This window comes from Rousettus aegyptiacus, unplaced genomic scaffold, assembly GCF_014176215.1.
Source record: "Rousettus aegyptiacus isolate mRouAeg1 unplaced genomic scaffold, mRouAeg1.p scaffold_m13_p_1, whole genome shotgun sequence".
Lineage (NCBI taxonomy): Eukaryota > Metazoa > Chordata > Mammalia > Chiroptera > Pteropodidae > Rousettus > Rousettus aegyptiacus.
In genome coordinates this window covers 72,704,076-72,728,692 of record NW_023416284.1, presented here as the reverse complement: position 1 = coordinate 72,728,692, position 24,617 = coordinate 72,704,076, and the positions used below count along the sequence as shown (strand labels likewise).

The 24,617-nt window shown below is 44.4% G+C and overlaps 1 protein-coding gene across 1 annotated transcript in view; it reads left to right on the top strand.

The window, feature by feature from the left end:
- GMPR (guanosine monophosphate reductase) overlaps positions 1 to 24,617 on the top strand; it is a 36,659-nt gene that overhangs the window by 10,422 nt on the left and 1,620 nt on the right. Inside the window, exons 4-8 of the mRNA XM_016119791.2 lie at positions 553 to 726; positions 8,789 to 8,870; positions 12,752 to 12,858; positions 19,333 to 19,375; positions 22,077 to 22,236. Of these exons, the coding sequence (XP_015975277.1) occupies positions 553 to 726; positions 8,789 to 8,870; positions 12,752 to 12,858; positions 19,333 to 19,375; positions 22,077 to 22,236 (566 nt within the window). The remainder of the gene's footprint in view (positions 1 to 552; positions 727 to 8,788; positions 8,871 to 12,751; positions 12,859 to 19,332; positions 19,376 to 22,076; positions 22,237 to 24,617) is intronic.

The following is a 24,617-nucleotide window of genomic DNA, read 5'->3' as shown; positions in this document are numbered from 1 at the left end:
ATCAGAGGAGTTTTAGACATATATCTTTCCCTCCCACCTTCTGATCCCCAAAGTGAGAGGCTTGGGGTGACCACCACAGCTTTGGCATGAGGAGGCCTGAGTTGAGTGGCCTCCCCATTTTCTTCCTGTCTCTCTTGTCCAGGAAGAGGAGAATTCACACCAGCAGTTCTGCTATTCAGAGTTCCACAAAGAGAGCTTGAGGAAATTAAAAGCAAGAACAAGTTTTCCTGAATAGTTAATAATTTGTTTACTACAAAGATTCTGTGGCTGAGGTCCAGGGTTAAGGATATATTCAATTTAATGGTGGCAGAGACAGCAGAGGGAAAGTTTAGATAATTTAATGAATGGATAACCTTTAGCTATGTTGCTGCATATGTCTTGAGCAGGTCCACCTTGTGGACATTTGGTAAGGGTAACCTCAGAGGGTCACAGTACTATCCCCAGACAGGTGAATGGATGGAGGCAGGGTCTGACTTCTGAATATTACTCACTGGTCACATCTGACATCTCTTGTTTGTTTGTTTGTTGCTTGTTTGTTTATTTTTGGTACAGCACATAGCCGTGAGTTCTGGCAGTGGGAAGAATGATCTGGAAAAGATGAGCAGCATCCTGGAGGCTGTGCCGCAGGTTAAGTTTATTTGCCTGGATGTGGCCAATGGCTATTCAGAACATTTTGTGGAATTCGTGAAACTCGTCCGTGCCAAGTTTCCAGAACACACCATCATGGTAGGTACGGTGGGAAATTCTCTAAATGAGGAAGCAGAGAGAGAGGTATTCAGGGTGTCAGGGGGAGCTATAGTCTCTTGAGAGCTTTTGGTGTCTTCTTATTAGAAGAACAGTTAAGAATCATTAGGAAAAGGACAGACAGCCGTGGAAGATCTGAAAACTGGTTCCCTTGTAAAAAATATAAACTCCAGGTCAACATTATATGGCGTTGGCTTTTTATATCTGCCAAATTTCATCGAATGTTTTTTACCATATGATACCTTTAAACAAAGGTCTGCATCCCACCTTAACAAAGAACACATTTTTGAAAATGAAAACTGAGTTTTAGTTTGGGATTTAGTTTAACGTATTTATGCCATCCGTGCCCCACTCTTTGGCCAGTGTAAAATTCTGCTGTAAGAGTTGAAATCCACAATATGAACATTTCACAACAGTCAACTATTATTTACAAATCAGTTGGTGTGTTGTTTTATCTAGGATCTTCATTCTTGACCTTTCCTGTCTTTTTTGCATTTTCCTAATGATTAACATTTTTACTAGTTAGAACGTCTATTTGTTATTATTGGGCAATGCGGATTTTCAGGAAAAGGATCTAGAAGCTCTCAGGTTAAATTTGGGACTTTGGAAAATCTATATTATGTGTGTCTTTACTGGTCTTAATTAATACAGCAATTATAGGTGGGCCACCAGATAAGCTACCTAACTCTGCTTTGTTTAATTTTGAATCTCTCCTCACATTTCATCATTGTAAGAAAGTTAGGAGACAGAAATTATTTCTGTTGATGGAATTAAATCTTCTGTTTAGGATTTTCAAAATAAATATTTTTATGCTTTCCAATCACATGAGAAGAAAGGATCAAGACTGTCTCAAGGTCAACCAGCTGTACCATGTCAGAGTTGGGTTGGAGAGTGTTGCCCACATCATTTTTTAAAATAATAGTAACCACTTTTTGAGTGCCTACTATGATTCAGAAGATTTACACCTGTTTTTTCTCTTCTTCACAACATCTCTGTAAAGAGTAGCAACTGTCGTCTCAAACTTAACCACGGATGAGGAATCTCAAGCTCTTATTTCGTTCTTGCATTTTGAGATTTTCACAAGGTCACAGCAACATTAAGCAGCAGAGCTCGGATGTGAAGCCAGGTCCGGCTGAATGCAGAGTCCATGCCCTGCCCCTTTAGACTTGTTAACGTGCCCCATCCTTGTTAACTTCAGTGATAAAGCTCCTTTCTTTCAGTAGGTGATATGTGTGTGACCAGTTTCCCGCTTCCCAGTTCTGAGGTGGGGAAGTCGACTTTCTTTAGGCATGTGGTGGAGGGTGATGAAATGACACCCTTGTGACCTTACAGTGGGTAGTCATGTGGTCCCAACTTGCTCTTTTGCCCCCAGCCGTCTGTAGTAACTTTTTCTTATGAAAGAAGGAACAGAAAGCTGGACTCCCAGGAGGGCAGAAGCCCCGGCCCCTCAGCCGGGACCTGGCAGTCCTAAATAGTATTTGGCATTAAACATAAATTCTGTAGGAAGAAACATCTAGATGGTAGAAAGAGCATGGCAGATATTTGTTGACTAGGAGAGGAGTCCTTGGTTAATGCCTTCTGGAGAGTGGGAAATAAGGCAGGCCCACGGCGGCTGTTGACAGTCTCGTCTGACATGGTGAGATCTAGATCTGTCCGGGTCTTTCCAGTTCACCTCAGTGTTTTGGTTGTCCTGGAGACACAAGGGACTGATAACTTTGGGAAGCTGTGCGTTATATCTACTGGCATTACTGTGTGTAAGAGTTAATGAAGGTTTAGGAATCGGAAATTACATGGATTTAATGAGCCAACCTAGTGTCTCCACTTACTTTTTCTTTAGTAAGTCTTATATTAAATTGTGGAATGTGACCTACATACAGAAAAGTACATAAAATACGGATGTTTAGTGGTCATAAAATCGCAGCCCTTTAGTGCACCCACGTTCAGAAGCCCCACTCTGACTCTGGTGATTGTTTCTTTCCTTGTGTGTCTCTGCTTTCTCCATCCCTCGATACACTCCTAAAAAGCACCATTTAATTTTGCCTCTGCCTGACCCTCATATAAATGATGACCCTGCTGCATATCTTCTGTACCTTCTTTAGCTCAGTAGCCTGTTGCGATGCTCGCACATTGTTTTATGTAAGCTGCACAGTATTCCATTGTTCCTGGAACGAATCTTTCATACCATTTCCCAGATGCCTCGCTAGCCCTCATCCCCTCATCTACTTTGCTGCTGGTTGTAACACCATTAAAATCAACAACTTAATGTCCCCTGGAGTTGGGGTAGCCAAACGAGCTGAGCCACATGGGCAAAGTCATGTACCTTCTGAATCTCATTTTTCTTACCCGTAAAAAGGAGGTCGGGGATAATAATGGCTGGAGAATTATTGTGAGGGTCGGATGGGGCGATGTTTTATAAACAGTGTGGTTTACACAAATGGTTGTTTGTCAGTAGTGAGTACCACTGAGAACGTATGCTCTGAGAACTGTCAGAGATGGAAGGCTGATGGAGAAGACAGATGGGGAGTGGGAAGAATGGGGGTTGTTTGCTTTAGTTTTAAGAAGAGGGAAAAGACATGTACACACCATTTCTTTTAAAAAGCAAATATCAGAAATCCCTTGGAGCCCAATGACTTTCTGTTTGCATGCTCCAAACAGCTGGCCATGAGTTGTCACTCACAGTTGGCCCTACTGAGAGCCGAGGCCGGCTGTGTGTTGTGGACCCCAGGGAGCCTGTGTTCTACCCCTTGGGCAAAGACCAGGGACAGGGGGCAGTGCAGAACGGAAGCAGGCTGATAGGACAAGGGAAGGGGCCTTGTTGCCAGTGCAGGGGGTGTTGCTGTGGGGGCTGTGGCTGGGAGGGGGAGATTAGTACAGAGTTCCCACGGCCCTCTGGGCAGCCACCAACAACAAGTGTCTCTTCACAGCCTGCCGGCTGGTTCAGGTTAGTTGTCATTGTTCTTGTTGGTTTCCCCAGAAATGAACAGGAGAATTTGGCAAGGCAAGTGTTTATTCCTAAGCCATTCTCTGCCTGCACTGACCCCTGAAATCTGTGATTCATTTGGAAACCTCCAGTGCTCTTAGCGTCTTCAGTTTACAGAACTATAATTTCTCTTATGGCTTTGGAGGCATTGTAAGGATGCATTACCATTTGTCCAATGTTTTGGAACTGAAAGGTATATAATACGGGTGCTGAGTGTTATGATTGTTACAATGCCATGAACAGAAGGGGTGCTCAGAAATGTTCTTGGCAGAGTCTGGCTATTCCGGGTGTCTCTGTCGGGGGCGAGGCCTTGTCGCTGCCTTTGCCCAGTGCAGCCTGGATTTACAAACACACCCTTTTTTTTTTTCTTGCCTTTCACCTGGGGCAAGCCTTGCCCCATGGAGGGAGGGAGGAAGCAGGGAGTTTTAGAGAATATCTTTGGTAGAGAAGGGTCCCACAGTGGCAGTGGCTGACAGAAGAGTATGACAAGTTCTGTGGCCATTCGCCTGCTGACTTTCAGAGAAGAAAGAGAATAATATATTCTTGGGTACATTCCAGGCGCTGTGGGAAAAGGCACCAGCATGGATGAAGCACTTCTCTCTCTCAATAATAACGAATTCCTGAGTAAGGATAGGAGCACCCACATTTCTTAATGTGAAACTTAATCATAGGTCAAGGAATTTTCCAAAGATCACACAACCTGGGGTACAGAGCTAGGTGGCCTACCCCAAGGCCCAGTGAGATTCCTGTTAAATGATGCTGTTTACTATGTGATTGTTGTACAACAAGCCCGTGTGCCAGCTCAGGCTTGTTGGAATGTGGAAGATCCCGTGTTAGGTCTAAGAAATGATTTTGTCCTGGTGGCTTTTGGTGACCTGGTTCTGAGGAGATAGGTAAGTGACACCTAAGCGGTTCAGATTAGATTAGAGACCCAGTTCTGGGCCCCTGGGGAGTACTGTGTCAGCCACTGTCGGCCCATCCCAAGTGGCCATGGGCATGGCCTTGCCGTTTCTGTCCGTGGCCATTGGCCCAGTCATCTGCCTGCCTTTCTTTCTCCAGCAGTCATGGTCAGACAAGGTTCTGAGCCACAGGAGACACCTCCCATTCTGTACCTCTTCTCAGAGAGGTAGACATTCCCCAATGTTCCTTGCAGGTGTCGGCCGTGTGCACCCTTATCAGTCGAGCGTGCCTCACCTGAATGAGGTATTATTATGGCTGATAATACCTTTCTGGCTGTGTAACCCGGATTTTTTGTTTCCATTCTCTTTCTGGGACGGCCTCAGAGATTCAGGTGATGTTTGTCTCTGAGAGTCACATAGTAAACAGTTTTATATGTCATGGAAATGGTCATCGCCTTGTTAATGTCTTTATGTTCTGGTGCCCCAGGGTAGGTAGGGGGCCATTCCATGTGCTTGGCAGAAGACACTGGCATTAAGGTTTCATCATCTTATATCAGGAGTTGGCAGACCGTGGCCCATGGGACAAAACCAGTCTGCTGCTGCTCGCCAACTCCTACCTTATACCATTTTGTGGAAAGGATTTTTCTTGGCAAAAGGCCTCAGAAGAGCCAGTAAAATGTGGGTAGAGATGTTATTGTTTAACGGGTACAGAATTTCACTTTGGGATGACAAAAAAGTTTTGGAGCTGGATAGTAGTGATTATTGTATAACAATGTGCATGTACTTTATTATATAAAAATAGTTAAAATAGTAAATTTTATGTTATATTTATTTGACAACAATTGAAAGTTAAAAAAAGAAACAAAAGTCAGTAGAAGAGCAACCTACAGAAGTCACTCATAAGTGGAGGGACTAACATTTTACTGAGCCTCAACTGACAACCAGGTATGTGCTAGGAATTTATAAACTTCGTAAACCTTACAGCACGATTAGCCCCACTTTATAGCAAGATAAATGGAGACTCAGAGTCAAAATGATTTTCCTAAGATTACATTGGAAGTGGAAAGCCTATCATTCGACCCCACATCTTTCTGAACTATTTTGTCTTGGATGTTCAGGTCTAAAGGAAAGCTGGCAAAATTCGGGCAAAACAGTTTGGGTTTTGTTTTTTGTCCAGAAGACTTTTTTAAATGATGCAAAAGCACTAGACATGTTAATTTTGCCACTGTTATGTCTTCCTTGGGCCCTTACCCTTCTCTTTGACATGGAGGAGCAGTCATTGCTGGCAGAAAATGGGGGAGCCTGGACTGTGCTCAGCCTCCTTGGGAGAGGGTGCCCAATGGAAATCTCCGTTTGCTGTCTTTGTTGCCTAGAAGAGGGTTTGTAGATTCTGTTTTGTTGTGGTTTCTCAAGAAATGACTGTGCATGAGCTGCCCAAATGGCAGATGTGTTGCTCGGTGCAGTCCCATTGCGACAGTCCCTATTCACTGCACACAGTGGTGCTTCAGACCAAGATAAGCCAGCTTCTCACCAATCAGCCCTGAGCAACTCCCCCTACTCAGCACATCACAGCCAGGCCCCGAGCTGCCTGGGCATGGGCTGGGGCTTTCACTGGAGCCTGGCCAGTGAAGTCCTCCGTGCTTCTAAATTTTGACCCTACGTGGTTGTACCTGGTCCATCCATCAGGAGCTGACTTTAATTATTTAGTTTTGTGTAAAGCAGCCCCTTTGAAATGAAATGATTGGTGGTGAGTGCCAGACTGGGGGTGGGGGAGGGAGGCGCAGGGGAATCCACATTGAAAATGAAACTGTGGGGAGCTTAATTTTTTTCTTTTTAAATTTATTTTGAAAATTTTAATTTTAATCTTACTTTTAAATTTTTTTTTTTTTTTTAGCAGATCAACCAGTGAGGAAGAATGAGAGCTCTAAGTCTTGTTTCTCAGGTTCCTATTAAGTTCTTTCTTGGGTACAAAGTTCATACTGGTCGTTGTGCTTAAAAAAAAAAACGTGATAAAAGCAATGCAGTTTCTACTATAAAATGCAGAACATTTTAAAGAAAAACTTAAAAGTCAGATAATTCTTACATCTAGACATAATTTGTTGGCATATTGGTGTATGTTTTCATGTACATATGTACTTTTTTTTTTTTTTTTGGGAACAAAATAGAGATCCTACTATTTCCTTCTGTTTCCTCTAACATCTAACTGAAATCATGTAAGCATTTTCCCATGCCATTAAACTAAGGTTACAAACATCATTTGGATGGGAAGGTTTTGAATCCTTCCCATTTAGGGGTATTTATTTGCAGTTTTGCAGTGTTATAAATAACGTATCCTTGTAGTTAAATCCTTTGACCTCATTATGATTATTTCCTTCAGGGAGAGAATCCTAGACTTATTGGATCAAAGACTTATTAGATGTATTTTTGTATTTCCTTTGTACAAATTACTTTCTAGGAAAACCTGTACTAAAATAGACATTCCATGAGAAGAGATGGAGACTCTTTTTCTCTTTAGCATTTATTATTTATAGTCATTGGTAATTTGTTAAGTGAAAAATAGCAACTCACTGGTATCCTAATTTAAATTTGATTATTAGTGAGGTTGAACACTTTCCCTGTGTTTATTAGCCACTTTTTAAATTTCATTAGTTTTCTCATGTCCTTTGTTCATGGCAGTTATTCTGTAAGATGTTAGAATTGTAGATTTAGAAGAGGTTTGTAATGTTAGTAACCCTTTGTCATAATTACAGGTATTTTCCTCTCTAGCTTTTTTGCCTTTTAGTTTTGTTGATTGTAGGTATAAGTATGTGTTTATATGTACACAAGTTTTTATTTTCATGTAGACAGATCTGTCCTTATTTTTTTTTTTTTTCACTTTTTTGCTTATTACAGATATTCAGGGTTTTTTTCTAAATTGGCAGGGCAGCGGTGGGGAGGCAGTAAAACTTTTAGTTTAACTGTTTAATCTACCTGAAGCCTATTTTGGTGAAAAGTATGAGTGATAAACTGTACCTTGTTTCTAGAAGATCCCCTTTCTCAGCTCGGTCTATTGAAATACTGTTCCTTTCCTCACTGACTTGTAATGCCACCTTTATCATAGATTTTATTCTCATATGTTCTATCCCTCTTTCTTGCCCATCTGTAATTTTTGATTGTCAGATATCAGTTTGTATTAAAGCAGCTTTGAGCCCTCCTTATCTCCCTCTTCTGAGATCCTTCTATATGAAGTTAAAAGTCACTTTGTCTAGGTTAGAAAGGAAGAATTCCCTCTGGGAATTAATTAAGCGATTAATGCAAAAAAAAAAAAAAAGTAAAATGAGTAAGGATGCATTTCCCAAAATAAGACTTTGCACAGTTGTGAAAATTCAGTCAGGCATCTCGCCAGTCTCCTATGCACCAGCTGAAGAATCCACAGGGCAGTGAATTGTAATAAAAAGGGCTATTTTTGTGTTTCCAGACTCCTGTAGTGAAAGAACTTGTGCTATTTTCAATCCAGATGCATCCTCCTGGTTTTCAGATTCCGCCTCTTCCTGGCTTCTTTGTTTATTCTTAGAACCATAGGTTCGTGTTCTGAAAACAGAACATGGTCCAGTGCTATTGGTTCATAAGGGCTCATCTGTCCTTTCATATCTAGGTGGGAACCTCTGACCCTTGGATGGGATACCCAGGTATCTTGCCAACGGTGAAATGACCTATGGTTTCCTAATCCTGGTTTCTAGGGCTCCATAAAAGTTCTTAAGGGGTTTTACAATCTGTGAAGCATTTTATGTCCAACAATAAAGATTTTAATCAGCTGAGAGAGTGTTGCATTGCTTATTTTCTGTATTTTGGTTCTCCATAAAATTTTGTTTCGTCCATTGCTGAAATGTTCAAAAAGTCCCCACTGATATAGTCTCAGGTCTTAGAGTTCTGAAATCATAGAGTTCTCTACCTTCTCAGACTCTCAGCTCACCCAGATGTAGTCTCTAGGTGTCAGATTTTGTGCTCCTATTACATGAGATCCAACGTTTTCTCCACTACCCTTTTTTTTATGTTGTTGTTCCTTGACTGCTTGGTAGCTTTGCGACATGCTCATCCGTGTGTCCACGTGTGGAGTTCCTCACTCATTCATTTTTGTACCACTAAAAGTAGTTTATGATCACAAGCTATATTTTTTCTGTCTCAGGCAGGGAACGTGGTGACAGGAGAGATGGTAGAAGAGCTGATTCTTGCCGGAGCAGATATAATCAAAGTGGGAGTTGGACCAGGTAAGACTGGGAACACAGCAGAGGGCGAATGTGGGAAGGAAGGGAGTGTGTGGCTTGCGGGGACTGGAGATGGCCAGGAGGGAGCCCATGAATGGCCCATCCACAAGTTTAAAGCACGTTTCTTTTGGAACTATCATTGAGCTTCCAGAAGCAGCTCCTGATTAGAAGTATCATTGACCTGCTATCTGATGTCCCCAGGGAACTTCTAAATGAGCTCAGCTGTGGTTAGAATGTGAGGTCCAAATTTCAGAACATGACTGTGGAAGAGAAGAATGCAGATTTTGTTAATGGCCCAATACTCTCTGAAGATGAAGGTGAGGAGTGAAGAATCCATGAAGATAGTTAATGGACATGAATAACTCAAGTTCCTGTAACTGTTTGAGGGACCCCAAACATTTTAAATAGGCATGAAGCTGTGAGGCCACATTTGAACTTTATCCATGGCCCAGACAGTTAGCACCTTTGGCTCCTCACCTGATATCCACCTCCGATTTTGTGGTATCCTCTCTTCTAAGGACTTTCCTAAGGACCACCCATTGGCATCGTGAACAGAAGAACAAGGCGGAGCCTTTCTGTCCTTTTACAGGAGGTTCCATTTTCTCCTGGAGCCAGTGGTGTTCACCATCCCCTTTGGCCGTACATGAGCACAAGATTCCATGTTTTTAAATTCTTCTATGCCATGTTTTAAAATTCTTCCTTACATGTCTGTTATTAACCAGACACTAAAATGGGAGAGGAGGAAAGAAGATAGACATTTTCAGTTGGGAATAAAACAGCAAAGATTTAAAAAAATATTGCCCTCCCAAAAGACATTACCAAACAAGGAAGCAAAGCGAAAACTGACATGAGAAGAGTGTGGGAAAGCACAGCTGGGAGGCAGAAGGCGACATTGTGTTGTGACTTGCCCAGTTACTAGCCTTGAGGGAAAAGAATGTACTAGAAGGGACTATTATGGAAGAAGAGCCCTGTAGGCTTATCAAAGTACCTGAGCTTTCAGCACACAGGGAGATTTTCAAGATTGGGCCTTTTAAATTGCCACTCACCTAAGCCAGTTTGTAACACACTCTGAGCAAGAGAAAAGACAGCTCTGGTCATTACTGAAACGTTGAAGAAAGGATAAGGCCCAGTTCTTGCTTATAAGGAGCTCCTACTTAGGTTAGGCTGTAATAGACCAGGCTTTGTAATAGAATAGAATAGGCTAATAATAGACCAGGAAGACTCTTTTTTCCAAAGGCAGGGGCACTCACCAGTCACCTACTTAATCAGAAATCTGTGTTGAGTGCCTCATAGTTGCCATTGTGCTGGGTGGTTACTATATAGGACAAGAGGGTGTGTAAGCAATCTTCTTGGCTCTCGAGATGTTTTTGTAATCTTGAGCATTCCGCTGTGCTCATTTCCTTCATGCACATCCTCTGTGTATACATTTTGTTTCCCTCGAAGGTTTATTATCCTTCCAGTGTCATTGTGTGCCCCCCAGGATGTCTGTTTAGAACAGAGGTGACTGAAGCGAGTTAAGAGGCTTTCTCTGAGCCTGTTGTATTGGAGGCACTTCTTCAAATGGATTGGAGAAGGTATTGACATTACACAGTTAGAGTAAAAATTTCTAAATGACAGCATTAAAATAGGTTCATTATCAAGTAACTCCTGGGGACAGGAAAAAGCTTTACAAATGGGTTCCCCTCCCCTTCTGACTGGAAGAAAATATGTGCTCAGTTTTTCCTGGGTTCATCAGGGCCACTTCCATGCCTTGGCCCTGAGCTCCATAGAGCTCTGGGGTACTGCAGCCGAGGACCCTGCCTTCCCTTGCAGATCTGGCAGTTGAGTGGGAGAGAGGGAGAAAAGCCAGTTCTGAACTAGAACCAGAGGTTATCAGACTTTAATTCTGCCTCACGCTGTGCAGATCTGAGGCAGAAGGTGGGGAGAGAAGCTTATTGGCTCCAGGATAGTTAGCAACAAATGTAAGGCTTCTGCCCTGCAACAGGATTCTGCCCTGTCCTTCCCTGCTTAAGTCAGGCCTGGGAGTATGGACATGGTTCTCTGTGTGATCCTGTCCTTAAAGACCTCGGGGAGAAATCTGTGGGAAGCTGTGAAGCCACTGGTGGTGGCGGGGAGCAGGAGAGAACACAAAGGCTCTGAGTACCTCAACCCCAGGTCTGGCAGGTGGTGGAGGAGTTCACATCTAGCTTTTTTTTGTACTGGCCCCGGGGCACCCCACAATTGACACCACAGGACATCCAGGAGGTACTGAGTGGGGAAACAGTGGAGACAGGCATGTGGGTGACTCATTCATTCTTGAGCTCAGGCAGGCTTTCAGTGACTATTTATAGCATCTTGTTATGTGGGGGCTCTTTTCAACAATGAACAGCCGTAGACCTTACCATCCGGCAGAGAAAACAGATCCTTGGTTCTTACACAAATAATTATTTAAATGTGTCTTTTTGGAACGAGTGCTGTGACGAACAGCCTCCCTGAGGCAGTGACATTTAAGATGAAGCCTGAAAGATGAGAAAGGGTTTGCAAGACCAGAATTTGGTACGGAGGAGAGTGTTTGGACAGAGAGAACATCACGTACAGAGAATCCCTAAGGCGGGAAGAAACGTGCGTGCAGGAGGGACCGAAAGGTCAGTGTGGCTGGAGCAGGCTGAGTGAGAGGGAGAGAAGAGGAAGTGGAAGACGAGGGTGGGTGGACATTCAGGAGTTTGATGTAGGTGGTCTCAGAGCAGGGGTTCTCATTCGCTGGGAAGGGCAGGCAGTGTTGAGTGAGGGGCTGTGTGCTAGAGACGCTGGTGCTCCTGCCATGACTCAGCTTGGACCTAACTGGGCAATACTCTGCAGACGGTCAATCAGGGCTGGAGTCGACTGTGGGAAAGGCAGACGTCAGGAGGATGAAGGCATCTGTGTGGCTGGTGCGAGACTTGAAATGGAGGCTGACCTCCAGGGTCCATGCTGGATGGGGACGCTGGATGGGGACTCTGGACAGGGTTGGAGATAGACTGCGAGATCATGAAGAACAAGAGGCTGGAGCACATTGAGGGCAGAGTTGCGTGAGCTTGAGGTGTGGGCATAGGGGCCGTGCTCACTGCCTTTTCTCAAGGGCTTACTGCAGGCCAGGCCCCGGACCAAACGATTTTCATTTCTTATGCCGTTTATTTCTACCACAGCCCTGTGTGTTCTGCATTTGTATTTCCATTTCACGGGCGAGGCACTGAGATGTAGAGAAGTTAGTAATTTGAGAAAAGTTGAAGGTAAAGAAGGCTTGAGGCCCTGGGTGCAGTCTGAGAAGACCCTCGAAGTGTAGTGTGATTGTGTTGTAAATTGGAGGAAAGTGGAAAGGAATGAGGGGTTGAAGCACAGAGAATCAGTGCTTGGCCATATAGGGGGAGCCAGTGTCATAGGGGAGAGTGATAATGGCAGGATACGAAGTAGAGCAGGGCTCCCCAACCCCTGGGCCCCAGACTGGTACCGGTCTATGGCTTATTAGGACCTGGCCCGCACAGCAGGAGGTGAGCACTGGGCTAGCGAGTGAAGCTCCATCTGTATTTGCAGCCACTCCCCAGTGCTAGCATCACTGCCTCAGCTCCACCTCAGATCATCAGGCATTAGATTCTGGTACCAGCAAGTTTGGGGACCACTGGGGTAGAGTATGTTCTGGATGAGCAGGTGACAGTGATGAGGACCTGAAGCAATGCCTGGCCAGACGATGTGGTTGTAACCATCTCTATTGAACTACTGGGCAGCCCCTCCCTTCACACATTTCCTCAGCCATGGAAAGTTCACCCTCAGTAAATTGGGGCAGGGCTGTGTGATGGAGGTTCATTTTGTGTCATGTTCTATTCATTCATGACCATCTGTCTTTGGGGTCCACTTCTTTCTCCATCCAGGTTCCGTGTGCACCACCCGCACCAAGACGGGGGTGGGCTACCCCCAGTTAAGTGCTGTGATTGAGTGTGCTGACTCCGCCCATGGCCTGAAGGGGCACATCATTTCTGTAAGTCTTCGAGAGGGGCTGGGACTGTATCGGGAGCATATCAGGTTGCAAGGTCCTGCTTCCTGGTTGCCATTCACTCAGTAGAATCCTGTGTGCTTGGGAGCGAGTGAGCATTGCGGTTACCTTAGAGATACAGGCCTTGCTCCTGACTCCTGCAGTGAGTGAGGCAGGCACAGTAGGCAATAATAATTCTAGTCACTAACAACTTGAGGTGGTAGGGAGCATGATGGGGAATATGTGGGGAGCTTTGAGAAAATGAGAGGGCCACCTTGAACAGGGGTCTTAAACAAAAGAAATACACTGTCTCACAGTCCCAGAGGCCAGAAGTTAGAGATCAGGGTGTCAGCAGGGCCGTGAGGCCTTAGGGATGGCTCTGCTCCAGGCTTCTCAAAGTTCCTGGGCTTGTTGGCACCATAATTCCAATTTTCACATGGCGTCTTCCCTGTGTGTGTGTCTGTCTTTGAGTCCAAATTTTTCCATTTTATAAGATCATCAGTCATATTGGATTAGAGGCCTATCCTACTCCAAGATGACCTCATCTTAGCTAATCATATCTACAGCGATATCAGATGCTACCAATGGGTCACCAGTTACCGTAGTGAGAGCAGATTCGGTGGCATATTTGGAGCAGATGTTAGATTTTCTTGGGCCGAGAAATGTTTGGGGAGGAGGTAAGGAAAGGCAGAGACCATGACCTAACAACACTTTCATGAAGCTCCTGGAATAACAGCACCATAGTCCTCAGCCATTAAATATTAAGGATTAAATGAATGTCAAGTTGAAATCCTCGATTTACCTGTAATTCTACTCCACCTTATCATCATGACCGCCATTCAGACAGTTGAAGAAGATTACGTTTCTCCCCTTCTAGATGAGATTCTCAGAACATGTCAGATATAATTGGATGGACTTGGATAGAACTGTGGTTTCCACTTACATGGATGATACATGTATGTGTGTGTGTGTGTGTGTGTGTGTGTATTATTTTTTTACAAATTCTGAAGGAGGGGCATGTTTTTTAGTGGTCCTATAACAGTAGACTCATACCGAACATAATAACTTAAATCTTCAGACCTCTTCACTGTACAAATGCTAAGCCATGCTGCCACATTAAATAATTAATAGATTATTTTTTTAAAAGTCCAGATGTGGTAAATTAGATACCCCTCTGAGATGATATCTTGTTTCTTTTCGGCTCTGCATTTCAGCCTGTTGAAGTTTGATTTCTGGACCTGTTTTGAGGGTATAGATAATACTCTTTAAAAATCCATGCGTGCATATGATCTCATTTGAGCCTTACTGCAGTGTTTGAGTGCTGCAGCTGTTGCCTCACTGCATGTGACTTTGAGGTGACAACCGAAGCCCTTAACTCTCAGTCAAGTGCAGATTTCCTGCGCACCTTCCGATTCTTCATCCGATTTTTTCATCCGTCCATCCATACAGTCAGCAAGTACTGAGCATCTACTGTTGTGCTAGAAGCTGCAATAAATGACTGAAGATTGATTGCTGACAGAGTTCTAAGGCCCTGCATTCAATACTATTGTGCTAGAAGCTGGAATAAATGACTAAAGGTTGATTGATTGCTGATGGAATTCTAAGTCCCTCTATTCAATACCCTTTCCTTTAGCTTTTGCCCCATGAGCAAATTAACACCTATTTATTGAACAACTAGTGTATAGTAGGCGGACGTAAACGTAGCATTCTGTATTTGCTGAGTGAGGTGTCTCCAGACAGCACCATTCTCCAGTATGTCAGAGATTCTCCGGCGTTCACCGTAGCCTTGTCTTGGGCTGACTATGTGAGAACTGTGAGGGAAGCTTTTTAAAATAGACAAGGATAAATGGGGTCAAATATATGGTGACAGAAGGAAATTTAATGTTGGGTGGTAAACACACAATGCAATATATACACATGACATTAATAAATTATATATTGTATATTATTGAAGCCTATATATTAGGCGAGTGCCAAGGGAACAACTCTGAATTTGTCAGTTAGGGATGTTGACATTTCAGGCTTGTGGTACTGGTGCTCTGTGGTTCTTAATTTTCCATTCATGGTGAAAGATTTCGTAGGTGGGGTTAGAAGTTCAATTTGTAGTCAGAAGATCAAATGAAGTCCACAGACTTTTATGTTATCTGCATTCTTGACTTGAGCTCATTCCTTCTAACCAGCTGAGTGCCTTGGGGTTCAAAGCAGCGGTTACCTCACTTTCTTTGTCTAATAGTGTCCCAAGTAGTGTTCACTCATTTGCTAGCAGTCCTAAACCCGCTGGAAACCCTTCAGATGTTTTAGATCTTTCATTTTGCCCATTTTCCTTCCAGCTCTCTCATTTTACACTTTAGTTGCTAAATTAGCACGTCCATGTCAGTGAAGTTCAGAAGGAAGCCACAGCATTGAGTGTTCAGCAGGTGTTTATACCCAAGAGGCTGGACTTGAATTAGGTTTTTATTTATTGTGGTTCACATGGGCTTCTGAGAGGCACAGAACTGAAAAATCCAGGATATCCCCTGCAAAGGTGAAGATTAGCATGTGACCAGTCAATTTTGTCATCTGCTGGGTCACACAGAGGAGAGAATTTTAAAGGTGGAAACAGCTTTAGAAGAAGTAATGGCTGTTGTATATTGAGCATCTACTATCTGCCAGGCATAACACATATATAATCTTTAATCCTTTGAACAACCTAACAAGGTAGCTGTTATCTTTATTTGACAAGTGTATTTGTCAGGGTTCTCTAGAGAAACAAAACCAATAAGGGTGTGTGTGTGTGTGTGTGTATACAATTCTAGTCCGAGTCTGCAGGCTTGAGAACCAGAAAGAGCTGATGTTTCAAATGGAGTCAGAATGTAAGAAAAAGCCCATTTCCCAGTTCAAATGCAATCAGGAAAAATTGTCTCACTTGGGAAGGGTCAGCCTTTTTGTTCTCTTCAAGCCTTTAGTTGGTTAGATGGGGCCCACCCACATTAGGGAGGACAATATGCATTACTCAGTCTGCTGATTGAAATGTTAACCTAATCCACACACTCCAAAGAAACATCCATAATACTGTTTGACTAAGTATCTAGGCACCCTGTTACTCAGTCAAGTTGACATGTAAAGTTAACCATCACACCAAGTTAGGAAACTGAAGCTTTGAGACCTTAAGTAACTTGTTTGTACTGCTGGTAGGGGGCATAGCCATTACTCAAACCAAGGTCTGTCCATCTCCAGTGTTACACTCTTTCTCTTGCCCACCCCATTTAGAAAATGAGGAGACTCAGGGGATGAAGGGCTCGCTGAAATCACAAAGAATGCAGGTCTCCACATGACCTCACATCTACTCCTTTTCCTACCACATTGGTTGGGAGACTTCAGCTTTATCTCTTCTTTCCCCTTGGAGTCCTCAAGCATGTCTTTGGATGGGGAGCCAAAAATTAGCACCCGCTGAACTATTTGTGGAGGAGGGATTTGAATTGATAACTAAAATGATGTGGACTTCGTAGTGCTTCACAGGACCTAGAAGAAAATCCTGTGACTAGGATCATTATTGTCTCTTCTTTACTCAAGTCTAACATTTTAATCAGTGCATTTTATAAAGACTTAGGAAACGTGCCTATCAAGTTTGAGGAAGCCCAACATCACAAGGTGCCGTTAATAATAGAGGATAGTACTTGGATGGGAGACCGCCTGAGAATACTGGGTGCTGTATTCTTTATAAAATAACAAAAAACTAGAGGGTTGAGCTGATTCAAAACAGTCCCCAACCCCCTCCTTCTCTACACCCAGTCATTAGTGTACTTATCAGCTCACTAACCCTCGGCAAAGAAGTGAAGGTTGATCAGCAAATTTCTATAATTTCATTGATTTAATATAGAACTTCTGGAACAGCTAGCTAGATCATTATTTAAAAAGATCTAAACAAATTCTTTCAAATAATGTTTTAGGCTTGAGAAATTTCCCAACAAAAAAGGTTAGGCTAGAAAAAGTTAAAAAATGCAAACAAAAGTAAAGAAAATAAAGGTGACTAAAGAGCCATTATCTTAAGATAACCACTGCTAATGTTTCAATAGGTGTGCTTTAAACATTTTTGGAGTTTATTCCTAACTAGGGTTCTAAGCTTGTTTTTCCATTATTATAGATGTGTGACCTTTAGCAAGTCACTCTACCTTTCTGAGCCTCCATCATTCCCTATTCCCCACCTACAAAATTATCAACTTCAGGTTCTTGTGTTTGAATACAGAAATAAAGTTCGGAACAATTCCCTCTGCCTATCCAATGTTTGCTTTCACCACCCCTTATTTTTAGGGGTGAGCAAGTATTTTAGAGAAGTGGTATGCTGACAAGTCACAGATTGAATCACCACTCATGTGATATGATGATGTCTTTTCTACTAAAATATAACGTTAACACTCTTGAAAAACACAAGTAACGCTTTGAATATTTTTTAAAACCACCTTGCATCAGCTATAAATGTTTATGTACAAAAGTCTTTGTGTGTCTTAGCGTGCAGGGGATTACCCTACTACTCCGCCTCCTGAGAGCGTGAAAGGACGCTTTGAACAACTCTTGGAAATTACCTGTAAATGATAGTAGGGAGCAGATGCCTGTGCCCTACAGCATGACATAACATTGGGTTGCATTGGGTTAAATGTGCAGTCGGGCTTGTTTCGTCTGCATCGTCTGTTTCATAGATGCATACCCAAGCAAAGCAAGCAGGTGATACCATACGATTTCCTCTGCACAGTACATCACTAAATCCTTTTAACTGTGGACGTCTTGGTCCATTCTGGGAAGAGAAGAGTTCATTTTCTTGGGGTCCTGGTACCTCAGGTCTTCTGAGTCAGGCCTCATCACTGACCACAGTAATATGAAATTTAAGAACCCTACACGAGATACCCTAGCAGTCACAAGGCACGTACTCATAAGCAAGTGAGCAAGACTTAAGGGATATGTGTGTGTATGTATATGTATGTATGTGTATGTATGTTATGTGTATGTGTATGTGTTTAAAGTCACATATGTTAGGGACCTGTTTAAATGGGAGCATGAGTTTATTTAATCTTTGAGATTATATTTGAAACCCTATTATGTAGAACTGGTTTTGATAAAGAGATAAAGCACTTTATGAGTAGTTGGCAGGACAAGTGAAGGGCATGTGGGGGGTATATCTTTGAAAGAAAGTAAATATTCTCGAGCTTTGAAGCACTAACTAGATGTACAGAACCCCAGCCCTGTTTGTGTCTTCACCTAGAGGGATCTGGCCAGTTACTTTACATGGAGAGACTACCTCTGGAATAATCATTCATCTCTAGACTGTGGCCCTCTGGAGACCATTGAAGCTACATGCGAATAACACACTTAGTTGAGGAAATACTGGTAGTCAGTAAATATTCATAAATGGAAAAGATCGAGCTGTTACACCTGTGTTTTGATCAGAATTGCAAAGAAGTAACGGAGCAATATTGGAGTTCTAGACCCTGGAGCAACAGGCCTAAATAGCAGATAGAATAAAAAGGATTGAGTCACAGAGACCCCCACATCCTCAATTGGAGATGCTATTCATAAAGCGGTTCTAGTTCCACGTAGAGGCCCTGCGACTCCAGAGGTGCACACCCCTTCCTGCCAATTGTCAAGCCAGATAGTCTGGGAGGCCTGTGTTTTCTGTGTTCTTTGCAACTTTCTGGGCACTTCTCTCTGAGACCAGCACCAAATCTGGGCTCTGTCACATCTCTCCAGCCTTGAGGGCCGAGTCTCCCTGTCCAGCGTCTTTGCTTCCTTGCCTCTTCCTGTTGGATCTGGCTGCTACTGTAGGCCACCCTCACCACCCTTTGTCTCCTTGGACCTCACACAGGTCACATTGTGAATAGCAGGAAGGCTGGTCACTTTTTATCTTCGGTGTTTGTAAAGGAGCACAGTGGGCTTTGCATCCTAGAAACCTGGTGGTTCGTTGGTGTTTAAACATAACCCCCAGAGCAGAACCGTGCTGCGCAGCCCGAGATCACAGGCTGTCCTGCTAGGCATTCAGGTAGCCCTGGGTGGGTAGAGTGGGTGTCAGGAATGCATGTTTGATCCTAAGGTAACCGGGTATGTTACATGAAAGTAAATGAGAGATTCATGGAGTGGCTGGAAATATAAAGGAACTAACTCAGTGTCCTTTCTGGCTCTTAAAATAATTCATCTCTTGTATTAAATAAATCTCATCTCAGATCAGGCAGGTGGAGAGAGGTGACTACTGAATGAGAATGAACTAGGTATGTTGTGTAAAGCATGGGAGAACGATGAGGTCAGAGCCCCTCTTGCTCAGCAGCTTCCCAGGCAGTGGGAAGGGCCGGGAATGGGAGGTGCCCTGTTGGGGAAAACTCTTGGGCTTGGGCGCTGAGGGGTGCATACTTGGCTGGGAAGTAGGAGGCGAGTAATGCCTTGTAGTCACTCCAGGGGAAGGGGCAGCCTGGGTGAGCTCCCACTGACGTCCTCTGTGCTTTTTCCTCTTTGAAGGATGGAGGCTGCACATGTCCAGGAGATGTCGCCAAAGCCTTTGGTAAGGAGATGTGGAGCGAGGGGCGGGGCTCCCTGCAGCTGCCTGTTCACTGTGGGGTGGGAACTGGGAGTGGGGCGGGAACCAGAATGGGGAGGCGGACCCTGTCGCGATGTTCAGAGCCAGTCCCGAGTGCCCTCTCCCTGGATTTCTGACCCGATTGGCCCAAATCCTGGCATCAGTTTCATTCCGGTCGGCAGCTGAGCAGGCCAAGTACCCAGGGATTGATTTAGGGGTGACATCCTGAGAGTCAGGAACTGGTGAAGTCACAATGTGAAGGCTCAGGGCACCTGTCTGTGGAAAAGGACAGTGCCGGGTCCTAAGCACAGTAACTCAGCGAGGGTCTTTGGGGCCTCACTTGGGGAAATCCCGAAGGAGGGATGGCTTCCCTGCCAGTTTCTCATCAGAGGCCGAGGAGCCCATTCCCCACGAGGGGGCAGCACTGTCCTGTGAGCTAATGGGGCTGGTACCTCGGGCCCCAACCTGGGGTCCTGAGTTTTTCTGGGGAGAGCACTAGGAAGCTTAGCATGTCAGCATGCCGTGCCGTCCGTCCACTTAACCTTTGCAAACGCCATTCAGAAGTCAGAGCTGGCCGCACAGCTGGGACCTCCAAAGGGTGAAGTGAGAGCCGTGTGTGCTGGCAGGAGGCTGAAATGAAACTCCCACGGCCCCACCCTCCTTCCCTGATGCCAGGGCTGCATTCGCTGTTGATTTATTTTTTCTTTCTCAGTAGAGGGAAACTTTCTGTTTTAAGCATTCCTAAGGGATGCCAATGGCTCTTCCCCTTTAGTATTCAGCGATTCTGCCCGTGTGTTTCTTCATCACTGGTTCAGAGCTCATCCCATAGAATGTCTTAGGCCTAGGCACTAGCTCTACGTTTTTTTTGTTTTTGTTTTTTTTTTAACACTAATGGCGACAAAAGGAAACATGGGGCAGTGTTCTTAGCAGCTGGGTTTGTAGCAACCCTGGAGAATGTCCAAGGGACAAGGTCCTAAGAGGCAAGTGACAAGGTCAGGGTCCCACTCTCAGGGGCAGAGCAGGCAGAATGCAGGACTCTTGCTCTGCGAGTGCACTCACTTAGCTCTTATTAATGTAAGGATCGTCAGCCAAGGACACTTTTACTATCGATTTTTGAGCTGCATCTTTTTAATCCTGATCGGTGTTCCATCTCGGGGTCTTTGTGCTCCCTGCTGAGAGTGGGAGCTGAGCATACTCTAAAGCGACTGGCCTAAGGAAGGCGCCTCGTAGATGACAGATCTGGGTGCAGTTCCTGGCATCTCTTCCTTGTCCACTTTCCTTCCAGTAAGTGCAGCGAGGAGTGAGATTGAGAGAGAGGGACTGTGTCATGGAAGAGGCTGGTTAGGAAAGGACATGAGAGTGTTCAGAAATGAAAACAACTGGAAGCCACTTCAAAGCATTGTTTGAATGGATCTGTGCACTGTGTTCCTGCTGTTTATATCTGCTCCCAGGGTTGTGGTCACCAGGAGGCCTGGCTGGACACCAATTTTCTTCTGCTCCCTTCTAATCCTGGCAGGGGGGCCAGGGAGCCGGCATTTGTGTCAGGGATCCTGCAATGAAGGGTCTGCAAAGCTCGCTGTCAAGTGGAAAGGCCCTATTGTGCCTTTTTGCCTGGCTGCAGGCCAAGGGGCCAGCCCTGCAGAGCCTGCCTTTCTGTAATGTTCAGCAGAAGGGACTGTAATGCCTGACACACACCCGAAAGTCCTCATATTTAAATAACCAGATGGAAGAGGTCAAGGACCTCTTTTCAGGAGTTCCCGTATTTGCTCCTTGTTGTCCTTCATCCTAATTACTTAATACATATGAACCCCGATATCCTCGTATTCTGAGTATAAGCTGCCAGTAGGACTTACTCAGAGGAGCAGTTGTAGCAGTTTCTTACTTAATAGTCAGTCAGTGGAGAGCCTCTCTGCACAATTATCCGTGGACAGGATGGGGAATAGGGACTGTTTCTGTTTCTTTCATAAACACCTTTTGCTTTCTTGACAGCTAGTCATTCCACATCTCCTATGTGCCATGCACTCTGATAGACCCTGGGGACATAGCAGTGAACCAGCCCTCCAATTCCAGCTGTTCCCAGTCCTGTTCCAACACAGCTTACAAAGGCAACTTCAATACCTCAGTCTCTTCTGTCCCTGTCCTGGGAGTTTCATATGTGCGTGAAACACATATATATGCATACACATACACACACATATACACATACAGCATGCACATGTACAGTACAAGTTTCTCTCCTTCGTGCTTCATCTCTAGGAGATTTGGTCTGTTCCGAGGTCCAAACGGAGTGTGAGAATGCTGAGAGCCTAGGGTAGACCAGATGCCTGATGGGGATAGAGGCGGTATTAAGTATGAGATTAGACAACATGGCAGTCTAAGATGCAGTTCAATTCTTAATGTTTCTCTCATTCTCAGTGAGTTAGACCTCTGGAAGGTGGTATTAATAACCACTAAAGATTGTCCAGTATATTTGCCACCAAACCAGCTGGCTGTGTTTATTTTCTGAGTGTCCCCATCACCCTGTAAAGGGGACTTTCTTAACTTTTTTCAAAAGAGGAGAGGTTGAACTTTCTCTTGAAAACGAGGAGGACCGTGAGTTGGGGTGGCAGTTGGCTCTTTCTAGAGCTGATTTTTTTCTGAGCTCTTTTCTCCATTGCTTCCTTTTGTCCCCACCATTGGAGTTTAGGAGCCGGAGCAGATTTTGTCATGCTTGGCGGGATGTTTTCGGGCCATACTGAGTGTGCTGGAGAGGTGATCGAGAGGAATGGGCAGAAGCTCAAGCTCTTCTACGGCATGAGCTCCGAAACGGCGATGAAGAAGCACGCGGGAGGGGTAGCCGAATACAGGTAAGGGGCAGAGCCAGGGCTTTTCACCGGTGAGGACCCACGTTTCTCCAGCTTCTTATGGAAATGGGATGGAAGGAGGTCTTAAAACTGTCCATTCTGTTTATAGTAAAGTACTGTGGGAAGGAACTAGCAAACCTACTTTGCCTCTTTTTAAATAGCCATAATTTTTACCCAATCAGCATTTTCAGTGTTTGGGGCCATCAAAAGGCAGTGCAGAGCAGATGTGTTTTAGGATGGGTTGGGAATGTGCCCAGGGGTATGTGCAAGTAGGTGTGATTCCTGCTCAATGAGTCCTGGAGGTGACACTCCTTACTTCCAAGGGGTGGGCAGGAATATTACTGCCTTGTCTTTCTGATACAGCCTTTGCTGAACTATCCCAAGAACCTCTAGTTTCTCGCCTGGGGCGAGTTCAGGATGCAAGAATTGAGTTGAAGTATGGGTCTCCCATTGCATATGAAACAGGTGTGGCCTGGACCACCATACAGAGGTCAGGCCTTTCTTGAAGAATGCCACGTGTCACCTACTGTAGTTCACACAGGACTCTCACCTGCCTCTGGACTCTGACAGTTAACACAGGCAGCGTTTTTAGTCATTTAATTGTGTCACTCACTGCAGAAGGGATGCTCACTTCTGTCTCTCTCTCTTTTTTAAATCCATAATCCTAAAAGATAACCTGGTCTTTGTTTCTCTTCCATTTTAATTGTCTGCATGTGTGTTGTAAGTACCTTATGACAGAATATATGTACTACCTTGCCCTGCTCCAGGGAGTCTGCTCTTGCTTTTAGCTCTGATGACAAACTACACAAAGTGGACAGGGCAGAAGGTCTTGCATCCTCAGCAGGAAATCCGCTGTGTGTGGGCCAGCTGCCTTTCTCCAGGAAGCCTCAGGCACTGGGATAGAAAACAGTCCCTCCCTGGCTGACACCCTCCATTTCCTACCATTCATTCTACATCTAAAAGCTTATTTTGAGGACATGGGATTCAGATGAATTATATAAGCAAGGTCCAAACCAAGCTAGAAGTAAAAAAATAATCTGAGAGCTCCTCTGAGACTTACAGTCAGGTGGGTGGGCGGGCATGATGGCGTGCTACTATCCCAGAGCTCTGTTCATCAGTAGGGTGCTGGGCGGCTGATTTCAGTCCTCACGCTCTCCAGTCTTTTACTCTTTCAGGGGGAACCTCAATAAAAATGATGTAGTATGGGGCAGGCAAGGTGGGAAATAGGAGTAGGGGACTACATTTATGCCCCCTCCCTGGCAATGTCAGGCTGCAGAACAAGGGTGACACTTCTTCCCATGCAGCGTCAGAGGGTTTTCTGTCTCTCCCGTGGTAACCCATGGAGGAGGTTGCACTGTTTGCAGGGATGGGGTGGGATTACTGCCTCGCCGCTAACCTGGACGTCTGGCCAAGAAGCTCAGTGCTTTGCCAGCAACCATTGTCACCACCCCATGCCCCGTGGGGGATCTCCTGTGTTCTGGTACGGAATTGGAGCCATTGTGATTCAGCAGCAGCTAGATTCTTTGCCAGGAGTACATTTTTTGCCCTCTAGCTGTTGCATCTGTTTTGGGTTCTAATAAAAGCAGATAGAAAAGGCCAGACGAAGCTCTAACACAAACAGAAGCCAAGGGGCTAAAAGAAAGATCATCTGTAATTTCAGCAGGGTCTAGACATACCAGAAAATAAAATATTCAGGACTATGAAGACTCAGTTCTGGAAGCAGATTCGAATGTTAGACAAGGAAGGGAAATGCTGAAAGAATTAGAACCTTAATTCAAAGGCTGCCTAAGCCCTGAAGTCTGCATCCATATTCTCTCTGTCTCTCTTTCTTTGCTTGCCTCCCTCCCTCTCTCCTTCCCTCCCTTCTTTTTCCCTGGCAGTTTGCAGCCTCATCACCATTATCTCGGAAGGATGGTTCTCCTATTTGATATTATATTTAGTTAAGGCAGAGCTATTTATACTTCGCTAGTTCCTTCCCAGTCATTAACCATTTAGTTTTCACCCTTTCCATGGGAGACAGATCACAGAACCTTTTTACAGATGAGAAGACTTGAGCATCAACAATAAATGACTTGCAAAAGGTGCCATCACCAGTCAGCACATGAGCAATGATGAGAATCTGGATAATTTCCACTAAGCCCCAGGAAGACCCTAAGCTTTAAGAAAATGAAACGGCAGTCATTGCAAGAACATGTGTATAGATATTGACCTATAATCACAGAGTACAGTGACATGAGTCATCTTGTGTGTGACCAGTGACTTGCTTTATGTCATTGGTGCTCTAAGCCAGCCACTAGGCAAGCCCTTCGTTTAGTCAATGTTTTAAATAGCTAGATTTTACCTAAGGGTAGTCTTGCATGTGTAGATTTCAGTGTACAAGAGTT